The sequence below is a fragment of the Mauremys reevesii genome, linkage group 9, assembly GCF_016161935.1.
Source record: "Mauremys reevesii isolate NIE-2019 linkage group 9, ASM1616193v1, whole genome shotgun sequence".
Taxonomy (NCBI): Eukaryota; Metazoa; Chordata; order Testudines; family Geoemydidae; genus Mauremys; species Mauremys reevesii.
In genome coordinates this window covers 94966741-94979545 of record NC_052631.1, presented here as the reverse complement: position 1 = coordinate 94979545, position 12805 = coordinate 94966741, and the positions used below count along the sequence as shown (strand labels likewise).

Below are 12805 nucleotides of genomic sequence, written 5' to 3'. Positions count from 1 at the left end.
AACTGCCATTCTGATAAGCTTTAAGTGCCTCATCCACTTTCCTTTTGCCACTCTGAATTATACATCCTCAGATGTCAAACTCTATATCTGAAGCAGCCTGACTTCTATAAAGAGAAATATTGTAGGGTATTCTTTAGCTAGGTTAATATTGTTCAACGGCAGCAGGGTTTGTCCTAAAGGAGAGTGTAGCTTAAACTGAAAGACAGCACAAAATATTTTTCTCCAGTCAGAAGAAGGGGAAAATCCTTATGTGTTCCTAGAGATGGCTTTTCTGTCCAGTGGCAACTGGAACAGAAATGAGCACTTCCTGAAAGGTACTGATTTCTTTTCTTGTTTAGCTGTTACTGCGCCCCCTTTTCAGAGAGATATTGCTCGCCTTTTCCGCACAGCTTCCTCATTACTACTGATTCTAGGTGACCTCTTGATCAGCACTGGGTTTTACGGTTACTGCCACCGAAAAGCTCCACATAAACTAGCACCACCAAGACCTCACTCTTGCACCTTTATGCCCATAAATAATTTTACACAGGGATAAGTAATCCCACTGATTTCAGGCATGTGTTTGACGAAACAGGGCCTTAGAAATAGCCTTAGAAATAATGATGAGAGTCTGATTTGAAACCACAACATTCACAAACTGCAGAGCTAAAATTTGATGCTCCCTATTTAACCCATCCCACCGTGGCTTGATATTGCAGGGGATTGCTAACACAGTAGTAGTTTTAGGAAGGGGCAAATATTTTAAAATAAATAAAGCCACAACCCGGCAAATATTTGCTCAAGTTAACAATATTGAATTTGCTTTGGCCTTTTGCACCCCTTTTTTCTGTTTGCTTTCTACAAATATCGTTGTGAGTGAGTTTAATTGAATATATTTGCATGTGTTGGAAATATCAGTGTGGATCGTTTCTACTGGCCAGGGTAAGACTTATGCTAAGACTAACTGACTTTGCCCTAGTCTTTGCTTGACATGAGTGTTGCTCCATGTGGACTTGCTTAAATGATGCTTATAGCTATGTAGGATAAATGTGATGTTTTCTATTGTGTTGGAGGGCACATAAAAGGGAGTTAATCATACCCTCTTAATACACAAAATATAATGCCAAAAAGTCCCTATAATTAGGAAAAGCAGGAAAATCCCTATATGGTGTATGGCGTATTGTACAAATTATGGTGGTCAGATAATATTGAAAGGTATAAATATGCTAGAGTGGAAAGGCATAGGTAGAAACTTGTAGGAGAAATCCATCATGACCAGTCTACGCCCCAGGAGAAGACGATTGATCAATATTTTTTCAATACATCTGTCATTCATTGTTTTTTATACAAATTGCAAACACAAGACCATGCTTTTGGTTCAAATAAAGGTTTGAATTAATGACTCTGAGCATGTGGTAATCCTCACCCAGCACATGGACATATTGAATTGTAAATGAATAGTCAATTATATTTGCAGAAAGCACATTCTGAATTTGCATGTCCAAGTACTCATGCTGGAAACCTTAATCTGGGTAATTTTTGTACTAACTGTGGTGAAAAAGCAGTAACACATGACCTTTGTGTGTACTGAGAACAAAATGACAGCACTCACATTTGGCATATTGAATACAAATGCTCATAGTGAAGTGCTGAAAAAAACTCCACAGGCCATGATTATTCATAGAAATTATCTGGTGAGTAATTTCAATTAAATAAATTCAAGAAAACAAGACAAAGAGGCTAACTTAGCAGAATACATTATTTACTATGAATTAGTCACTCCAACTGAAATTCACCTCTGTGCAGAAAACCAGCACAAAGACTAATGTCCACTGAAGTCCCACTTAACCTATGTTTTGAGGACTTAATTGGGAACTTTGGTGGTGTATAATTGTTGGGCTGGCTCTCTGTACAGGGTGAATTTCACCCTCTGCTCTTGTTGTTTCACATACCATTCTATATATGCCATTGGGACATTGGGACTTGAATCCTGATTGTGGTTTTTTCAGCATTACTGCCATACAAATAATAAGGAAACATATTTAACTATGGTGTTTACTGTATAATAAAGCAAAAGAAAGACATATCTCACAGCCAGATTTTTACCAATGAATATTAACGGTACCTGCATAGCCTACTGCATATTTGACCTTAAATTTTAAGGTAAAGCATGCAAATATGGGTGCTGAGGCACCAAAGTAAATAACATGCAAGAAGATCATTGTGTTCAGTGGGACTCTTTGCATGATTAAAGATACTCACATCATAAGTGTTTGCAGAACTGGACACTCACATTTAAAAATATGTTTAAAATATATTCTACATTAGCTGTTTAATAGTTACCGTCTCACTATGAAAGGAACAATAAATCCATTGATGGTGTATAATGGGAATATCTGTCATTAGAAAAACCAATCCTGCTGTCCCTATTAGGGTAAAACTCCCATTTAAGGGATTCAGCAAAGCAGCTAAGCAGATACTTAACCTATTTAACTCAATGAGACTTCAAGTTAAGCATTTGTTTAAAGAAATAACCCCAAACCCATTGAAGTCTGTTGGATTCTTTCCATTGACTTCAATGGTCTTTGGATCAGGCCTAAGTGTTTTGCTGAACGTGGATGGACATATGAACTTGCATACATTTACGCACATGTTGTACTGAATTGGGCCTCACATCGACGGGTGGGGATGGAGGAGTTTTTTCAAAGTAAAGATTGAAGGGACTGGGCTCAAGCTAAGGAAATATGCGTTGGTAATAACATGGTACAGAATGTATCAATATACCCAGTGCATTAGCAGACTGGAGAGTTGTTATTCCCTCCCTCCCCGCCCCCCTCGCCCCCCTCCCCCCGCAAGTGCTTGTATATCCAGTTTCACACTGAATCAGATTTTGTTGTTATAACTCAAAAAAATATTTTTATTTTTTTTTAAATCAGGATTCCACAAAAATGATGCAAAACAATGGTGATGATGAGAGTGACCTCTTCAGGTCTAGAGAGGAGAGAGTAGCCATTAAAACACTGTAAATTACTGAAATAAATTTGTTAGTCTCTAAGGTGCTGGTGCCACAAGTACTCCTGTTCTTTTTGCGGATACAGACTAACACGGCTGCTACTCTGAAACCTGGTTAAGATTTCAGTTCCTGCAGGAGCCTGGAGCTGGGAATAGGAGTTGATGGCAGGTTTGTTTTAAGGTGTATCATTGAGTTATTTTGTTTATATAGTAAATCAGGGGTCGGCAACCTTTCAGCAGTGGTGTGCCGAGTCTTCATTTATTCACTCTGATTTAAGGTTTCGCATGCCAGTCATACATTTTAACATTTTTAGAAGGTCTCTTTCTATGAGTCTATAACATATAACTAAACTATTGTTGTATGTAAAGTAAATAAGGTTTTTTTAAATGTTTAAGAAGCTTCATTTAAAAATAAATTAAAATGCACAGCCCCCCAGACCGTTGGCCAGGACCTGGGCAGCGTGCCACTGAAAATCAGCACGCATGCTGCCTTCGGCACATGTGCCATAGGTTGCCTACCCCTGTAGTAAATGGTCATGAAATTTTAATAAACACAATCCCAATATAGCACAGAGATTTTAGGGTGTTGGGGCGGGCAGGGGAACTGAATTAAATAAATGCACTCACGGGACTTAAGAAATGTATTCTAGCCAATGGCCTTGTCGGTTAAACATTTCAGCCTATTGGGCAAACTCCAGCTGTCCACATCGCAGGTAGCCACTGGGCTGTGTGGTAAGTTGTCCAGCATCTCAGCTGAGATGTCTGGTGGCTGCTTGTTGGCTCTTTGCTGGAGGCAGCATCTCTGCCTCTCTCAGGTGCACACACTCCCCGGTGCGCTGCTGAGCATCAGTTGCGAGGAAGAAAAGAAATCAAGGCACAGCAGGTCGTGGGCAGAGTTTGCTAGTTCTCTCTCCTCTGTGCCCTTCACATTGACTCTTGCATTCCCATCCCTTTTCCTCCGTTCCCCAAAGGAAGCAGTGCAGCAGGAACCTCCTCTTTCTCCCTCGCCTTTATAACATGCTTTTTATTGCTGCTGGCTGAGATAAAGCCTTGTACTACATGTCACAATTATTGCCTGTTTACTTCTAAATGCAGCAACTGTTTATTTTCTTAATAATCACTGTTAGTAAAGAATAAAAATATCTCACAGTATAACAATGACTTGACATACACACACACACACACACTCACAGAGTGACAATGACTCAAGCCATCCACCCACCCACGCATATCTAGGAAAACATACACAGGCAGAGTAACAATGACTCTGGGAGCACACACAGAGAGGTAGTGAAGTCTATGAGCTCATTTCAGGACCCTAAGCACTAGCACCATTTGGGGACAGAAGTAGTGTGAAAATTGCCACTTTCCCTCATTTAGACTTAGTGGATTGGTTTGTGTCCGTGAGATTATTACAGTTCTCAGATTATGTAGCTCAAGGAGAGATGGGCTGGGAATACCAAGAGCTACTGAAATAGATGTTAAAACTTCAGCTACAAGGGGAATGCGAGGATGCAAATGCTTTGCAGTTATCATTTCACAACTCAAGTCTTAACCCCTTGTTTAACTAACCGGACGCTTAAGCATTTCCTGTATCCATTCCTGACAAATGCATACAGACCACCTAGCCATTCCAGCACACATTCGCCTTCAGGCAATGGTTTCCAACTGATGAGTAAAGGTAGCTACTGCTCACCTAACCTCTCTAGAAATTTCCCATTCTCGTCTTGCATCTCACACCACAGGACCTTAGAGAAGGTCTCTCTCTTTTTTTCATTCCTCTTTTACTGGATGATGAGATTTTTGCCAGAAATTTTTACCGCCTGTATATGGAAAGGTTTTTGACCCTCGCCAACTTTTCCTCCTTCAGAAAATTTGATATTATGACTGAAGAAAGTATCCCCAGTCCATGTTTCTACGGAGTTAGAAAACCTGCTCTTCAATATCCAGACACATGAAGGGGCAGACAGTATGGTTAGTGGAGTTCTGTAAGGGTATTGACATTTTGTGTCCCTTTGTGTTTTATTCAATTCTTTTTAATAGCTAAGGGATACCATGCAGGCTCTAAGACCATGCAGTGCCTACATCTTCTGTAGCTTATTTAACCTGCATAAGGTGCGCTCACACTATTTCAAGCTGTCTAGGCTTGGATCAGGCAAGTCCTTCACTTCATGCCTATCCTTCTACACTCGAAAAGTACCTACATGGAGAACAGAAATTTGATAACAGAGGATACGACGTCAATGTAGCAGACAAAGATATAAAAAGATCCTATAGCTTGGAACTGAAGCTAGACCAATTTAAACTTGAAATAAGGTGCAATTTTTTAACAGTGAAGGTAATTAACCATTGGAATAACTTACCAAGGTAGATTCTCCATCCCACAAAATTGTTAAATCAAAAAACTGAATGTTTTTGTTTTTGTTTTTTTAAAAGATGTGCTCTACTTCTAACAGGAATTAATCCAGGGAAGTCCTATTGCTTGTATTAGGCAGGAGGTCAAACTAGATGATCAAAAATGACCTTATCTATGAGTCTTTTCCGCCAAGTGTGTGTGGGGGGGAGGGAGAGAGGAACAACAAAAATTGTCTGGAAAGCGAGCGTTTCTGGGCAGAAACCAGCATCTCCCTAAACCACTACAGCCTCTCCGCCTGTTGACTCCTTTGACAACCCAGAATATAAGCATAAATTGAAATTTGTTCAAGACCACCATCAGATGGAGGCTCTCACACAATCCTAATGCCTGGAATTGATCTGGATTTAATTAAACAAAGTCAATGGGGAGAAAAACAGTCAGAAAAGCAAATGCTTTGACCATGTACTTGTTAAGTAAAGGGATTATAAAAAAATTATGGTGTACTGAGAAAATCATAACTTTGCTCCTAAATAAAATCAATTGTGTATTTTCAAAATCCCCTTTACTTCTCCTACTACCGTGATCATTGTACATATGTACTTGTCGTGTAATGGCATCAGCATCTTCTCTGTGCTTATTACTCCTGCCATCCCCTGACATGCTCTTCCTTCCATCCCACATACAGCTGGCAATTACTGCTGAGATGTGCAGTGCGTGAATATTGCTTCCACAGACATTGTTAGCAACTGACATAAATGCACCTTGGTTCTACAGAACACATATGCAAGCACAGCATATACAGTCCCACAAACCAAGTCCAGGACAGGACACTTTCACACCAGTACACACTACATGTCAAAATAGTTCATGCACAAGAATACACATGCATACATAAAGCCATCAGAAAGAAATGCAGCGGACTTACTGTTGCCTTCTGCTTTTGCCGTCTGATGGAGAGAGTTGTGCATTTCTCAAGAGAGTGTTAAGGATGTTACAGTGTTGTGTGTAAATGTGGTGCATAGAAGGAGGCCAGAAGCGGGTGGGTGAATGCCTGTGTGTGCAGGCACTGGCACTCCAAAATATTCCCCCAGGGAAAAAGTGGGTCCTGCATATCTTTAGCCCCAAAGTCTCCAATTTGTATCATCAAAATAGAGAACAATCTAAACACGCCTACTGAAAAAAAAAATCATCTGGAGCAGGAGCACTACAAAAACCTGGACCCAGCATATGGATTCTTCTGAATCCAGCCAAATTTTGCCCTCAAATTCTGTCTAAAGAGAAAACAAGCAAAAAACTGCTGCAAAAAATTGTGGACGCTGATGCATCCCACCGCAAAACTTTGGATCCAGTACATGGAGCTTGGCAAATTTTGGCCCCACGCAGCACTGTATGTGTGTGTGTGTGTGAGGAGGGGGGGGAATGTAACAACTCCTAGGGAACACAAAAATTCAGACCCCATGGGCTGGAGCAGCAGCACTGCAAAAATGTGACTCCAACACCAGGATCATTTTTTTCGGGTCTCCCTCCCCATTTTTTAAAATAACTAAATAGAGAGTAAGTACAGCTGCTCAGATTGCAATGCAAGCCCAGTGCATCTCTGCTCAGCACCAGCTCAGAGACATCTATCCAGCGCTGGAAGCCTGATGGATCCTACCTTTTTTTGGCCCAAAGGCCCTATCAGAATAGACAATACATGTTGCTTTTCCTAAAATCCGAGCTCTCACCTAACCTAGTTAAATAGCAACACAACCTCATATAGCTCGCAACTAGGTCTTGCCAGGTCCTGCAAATTTTTGGCCATAAAATCTCTACATTTAACTTCATAAATAGAGATCCTCCGCTTTAAAACTCTGGTGATACATCTTGGCACAGGAGCACTGGAAAACAATCATCACGAATGATCTTGTCCGTTTTTCGCCCCCCCTCCCAGATAGCCCCCCAAAGTTTTACCTTCACAACAGACAGCAAGTTCAGCCCTCCTTTGACATCAGATAAAACTGTATCCAATGCATTGTGCTTAAGTGAAGCCACCACAACCCAGCTCTGACATCTCGTTCTTTCTAGATGCAGCCAAATCTCACGCCGTACCCCGGGCAGTTTGGCAGCCCCGCTAGTCTAGGCGGTGTGAACGATCACACTATGTTGTTGTTTGAGCCGGGTCAGCTCTTGCCTGACTAGTCCAAGCAACGTAAGGGATTTAGAAACACCTCTTCCATTCACGGTAACCCCCGTGGAGGGGGAGGCGCGCGTGTTTAGATCCCTTAGGCGGCTCTGGACCTCTCCCTGCATTGGATACGGAGGTAGGCGCTAGGGGGTTTTTTGTTTTTTTTTTAAATCGGGGCCAAAATGTGGCTGGAGCCGGATGCCAGCTCCGGGTTTTTTGCAGAACCCTCTGCTCCAGCCGCCAGATTTTGGTGTGCAGCCGAAGCAGCTGGACGCCTCTTCTATTTGGACTGAGGGGGGGGGAGAGTGGGGTGGTGGGGGGGGGGTCGGGGCCAAACCCCCGCCAGGATCCAGGTGAAGCCGGCTTTTGAATCCGGGCGGCGAGCTCAGCGAGCCTGCCGCGGAGCGGGCTTGGGGTCCCCGAAAGAAGAGGCTGGCGGCGGGGAGGGCGGCGGGGGGGGGGGGGGACGTGCCTCCCCCGGCAGCCCCATCCCCGGGCGTGACGTCAGCCCCGGCTCGGTCCAAGGGCAGCCTGCAAAAGCCCCGCGATTCAAAGTGCTCGGCGCACCGGCGGCAGCCGGGGCAGCGCGCGCGGCTCCCGGGGCAGCGCCTCCCCCTGCCCGGCCCGCGGGGCCAAACTTCCCTGCGGAGCGGGGCGGAGCGGAGCGGGGCGGCGGGATGCGGAGCGCGCGGGTCCGGGCGCTGGCGGGGAGCCGGGGGCGCGCCTGATGCGTGAGTACCGCGGCGGGGCGCGGGGCTGGGGGGGGGGTCCGGGGCGCCCCGGCCGGAGTCGGGGCAGGAGCAGCCGCCGGGCAGTGGGGCAGCCCCGGGCTGGCAGAGGCAGGGGGAGCTGCTGGGTGGCGGCGGGCGCTGAGCCCGTCTGGGCGGGAGGGTGCAGCGAACTTGGGGGGCCGCTCTGGGCTGGGGCAGGGCGAGCTGTCCCCCGGGGCCAGTGGACGGACGGGGGGCGGGGGAGCTTTTGCCCTGCTCTGCCTTGTTGCCCCCCCAGTTCCCTGGTCTCCTTAATTGGGGTTCTCCTCCCCCCCTCCCCCCCTGCTTGCAGGTTTGACTGCAGCTACCGGAGCTGGGACCCGCGGCGCCTAAAGATGCTGAAGGGGGTCTGGTTGCTCAGCGTCTTGACAGTGGCTGGGATCTCGCCCACGACCGAGAGCCGCAAGCCCGCCAAAGACATTTGCAGCCGGAGTCGCTGCCCCTGCGAGGAGAAGGAGAACGTGCTGAACATCAACTGCGAAAATAAAGGCTTCACCACCGTCAGCCTGCTGCAGCCGCCCCCCTCCAAGATCTACCAGCTCTTCCTCAGCGGCAACGCCCTCACCCGCCTGCACCCCAATGAGTTTGTCAACTATTCCAACGCCGTGACCCTGCACCTGGGCAACAACGACATGCAGGAGATCCGCACCGGGGCCTTCAGTGGCCTGCGGACCCTCAAGAGGCTGCACCTCAACAATAATAGGCTGGAGGTGCTGCGGGAGGACACCTTCCTGGGCCTGGAGAGCCTGGAATACCTGCAGGCCGATTACAACTACATCAGCGCCATCGAAGCCGGGGCCTTCAGCCAGCTCAACAAGCTGAAAGTGCTCATCCTCAACGACAACCTCCTGCTGTCCCTGCCCAGCAACGTCTTCCGCTTCGTCCTGCTCACCCACCTGGACCTGAGGGGGAACAGGCTGAAGATGTTGCCGTTTGCCGGCGTCCTGGAGCACATTGGTGGGATCATGGAGATCCAGCTGGAGGAGAACCCTTGGAACTGCACCTGTGACCTGCTCCCCCTCAAAGCCTGGCTGGACACCATCACCGTCTTTGTCGGGGAGATCGTCTGCGAGACGCCCTTCCGGCTGCATGGGAAAGACGTGACCCAGCTCACCCGGCAAGACCTCTGCCCTCGGAAAAGTTCCAGTGACTCTCACCAGAGGGAAAAGCATCCTTCCAACTCAGACACGCACATCCAGAGGCTCTCACCGACGGCCAACCCTGCCATCAGCCCCACCAGAGCCCCAAAAGCCAGCCGGTCACCCAAAATGAGGAACCGTCCAACGCCTCGGGTTACGGTGTCAAAAGACAGGCAAATTTTCGGACCTATCATGGTTTACCAGACCAAGTCCCCTGTGCCCATCACCTGCCCAAGTGGCTGTGTTTGCACTTCACAAAGCTCTGACAATGGTCTAAATGTGAACTGCCAAGAGAAAAAGATCAGTAACATCTCAGATCTCCACCCCAAACCCACCAGTCCAAAGAAACTTTACCTTACAAGTAACTATCTACAGGTTGTTTATAAAACCGATCTCCTTGAATATAGCTCTCTGGATTTGTTACATTTAGGAAACAACAGGATCGCAGTGATACAGGAAGGTGCCTTTATAAACCTCACCAGTTTACGCAGACTTTATCTCAATGGCAATTACCTTGAAATTCTGTACCCTTCTATGTTCAATGGACTGCAGAGCTTGCAGTATCTCTACTTAGAGTATAATGTCATTAAGGAAATCCTGCCACGCACCTTTGATGCTCTGAGTAACCTTCATCTATTATTTCTGAACAACAACTTGCTGAGGTCTTTGCCTGATAATGTGTTTGGTGGTACTTCCCTCACGAGGCTCAATCTGAGGAACAACCACTTCTCACACTTGCCTGTGAGAGGAGTCCTCGACCAGCTCTCGGCTTTAATTCAGATAGACCTCCAAGAAAATCCTTGGGATTGCACGTGTGACATAATGGGGCTCAGGAACTGGATTGAGCATGTCACTGAGCAGAACAATCAGCAGTCAAGTCCCCCTGTAGTTATCAATGAGGTGATATGTGAGTCTCCAGCTAAGCACTCAGGAGAACATCTGAAATTCCTGAGCAAAGAGGCCATCTGCCCGGAGAACCCTAACCTGTCAGATTCTACTCTCTTCTCTATGAGTCATAACACAGACACACCACACTCCCTTAGCGTCTCGCCCAGCTCCTATCCAGAAATACACACCGAAGTTCCACTCTCTGTCTTAATTTTAGGCTTGCTGGTTGTGTTCATCTTGTCTGTCTGTTTTGGGGCAGGCTTGTTTGTCTTTGTTCTGAAACGCCGAAAGGGAGTGCCAAGCGTGCCCAACAGCGCAAACAACTTAGACATAAGTTCATTTCAGCTGCAGTATGGGTCTTACAACATGGAGAGCCATGATAAAACTGAAGGGCACGTTTATAACTACATCCCCCCTCCTGTCGGGCAGATGTGCCAAAACCCTATCTACATGCAGAAGGAAGGGGATCCGGTTGCGTACTACAGGAATCTCCATGAGTTTAGCTATAGCAATCTTGACCACAAAAAGGAAGACTCAGCCAGCCTTGCATTTACAATCAGTGCGGCTGAATTGCTGGAAAAGCAGTCCTCGCCAAGGGAACCAGAGCTGCTGTATCAAAACATTGCAGAGAGGGTCAAGGAACTCCCCAGTGGAGGGGTTGTTCATTATAACTTTTGCACCTTACCCAAAAGGCAGTTTGTTCCATCCTATGAATCCAGACGCCAAAACCAGGACAGGATAAATAAGACTGTTTTGTATGGAACTCCCAGGAAATATTTTGCAGAACAGTCTAAACCCGAGCATCCTTTGCTGCAAGGAAAGCTACAAACGGAACCAGACTACCTCGAAGTTCTGGAAAAACAAACTGCAATTAGTCAGCTGTGAGGGTGGATTGGGGGGAGGAGGAAGCATTTTAAAAGGGTCTTAAATGTCAAACTTGATTGATTCAGAACTCTATACCAATGTGATTTGTCACATTCTCAACATTTCCACTTTTTAAATTCTGAAAACAAGCAAACACTATACTATGGAGGTATGGTGTTGCTTTTGCAAAGGTCCCTTTAAGTTATTTCTACATCTTTCTTTTTTTCCCCCTCCCCTTAGGAATTGTCTCTGCAAATGAATGTTTCGACAATAGATTTTTGCATAATTCCCTCTTTTTTTTTTGAGTTGGGAGGAAGGGGGCCTTTTTTTTCTCTTCAATTTAAAGTGGAAAGGTAATGTATTATGTAGAAGATCTCCAAAGATCTTTTTCCTGGACTATAACTCTTTTTTGTAAATAATATATACAATACTGCTGTTTCAATTACAAGTATAGCCACTGGGCATCACTTTCTTGTGTTAAAGTGCCTTTGCACTTTAAGTACATTATTACTTAATTGTTGCTCTTAGCTTTCATAAATTGAACCTATTTTAATGTGTTGTATTTTTGAAATTAAAAAAAAATGTAAAATAGATCTATATGTCAGCTGCATTAAATCAAACAATCTTGCTTGATTTATAGGAAGCCAGACCTTCTTTAAGGGAATGTAGTTCTAGGACTTTAAATATTGAACTGTAAATTATTTGGGTTCCCCCCCCTTTGGGTTTGGTTTAAGTGATTCATTGAAATCCACTAAGAGGATTTAGCAATGGACTAGAGTAATCAGCTGCCTCAGATGGGAGTAACAGTTCATTAATAAAAGACATTTAACATGACATCATAGTGAACTGAACAATTAATGTCCCTTCTTAATTCATTACACTGCAGCTCTAACACAGCCAATAATGTTCAGTGGTTTAAGATTATTTTCATACTTAATAAAACATTACTCTACTTGTAATATATATTTCTTCATTAAATTAGATATTTTTATACATTTAACAACAGAGTTTATTTTTCTAACTTCTTAATTGAAATTACCAGTTTGTTTTCTTGCCAGGTGTAGTACTTTTAAAATAAGCATGCACACCAGCAGGGGCCGCCACATAACCTCATTAAACACACAGCCATACATATAAATGAATAAACAAACTCTCAGAGAAATTTCAGAAGTGAGATTAGAACCTGGGTCTCTTCAGTCTGCTTGAGATTGATCAATACATCATACTAACTTTCAGCACTGTGAACTATTTCATGTTTTCCCTATCTAAATAGAAAGTAACAGTGCAACAATCCTAACCTAGCTGATAAAAAGCTCCCTCTAAGTACAGTAGTTTAAATTTTTAGAGGGCTTTATCAATCAATTACCTTTTAATCTCAATATGGGTTTTCATAAGAACATCAGTAAACATACTCAATATGTTTTCTGTTTTGCCTTTGACTTGGGCTTGTGTTACTTGAATCTTTACCTTAACTTCTTAAATGTACATTTTTTTCCTCCCTGGAGAATATTGAAAACATTTCAATTAACAAGTGAGATATACAAACTTTATAGAGCCTTAGTAGCCTGTAAATAATTTTTAGATTCAAACATTGTGTGATTTCAACAAACAGCCCTTATTTACAACAAAAAGT

General features: G+C 44.4%; 1 protein-coding gene and 1 long non-coding RNA gene across 4 annotated transcripts in view; one reads left to right on the top strand and one right to left on the bottom strand.

The window, feature by feature from the left end:
• The window catches only part of LOC120372446, a 34262-nt gene extending 27794 nt beyond the window's left edge, over window positions 1–6468 (bottom strand). For all 3 annotated transcript variants that reach the window (XR_005584972.1, XR_005584973.1, XR_005584971.1), the window contains exon 1: window positions 6273–6468. This is a non-coding gene — a long non-coding RNA (uncharacterized LOC120372446). The remainder of the gene's footprint in view (window positions 1–6272) is intronic.
• Window positions 6469–8585: 2117 nt separating this feature from the next.
• On the top strand, window positions 8586–11621 carry SLITRK2 (SLIT and NTRK like family member 2). Its single transcript, XM_039489588.1, has one exon. It carries the CDS (start codon window positions 8617–8619, stop codon window positions 11191–11193), a length of 2577 nt encoding a protein of 858 aa, XP_039345522.1. The 5' UTR covers window positions 8586–8616; the 3' UTR covers window positions 11194–11621.
• The last annotated feature ends 1184 nt before the right edge of the window (window positions 11622–12805 follow it).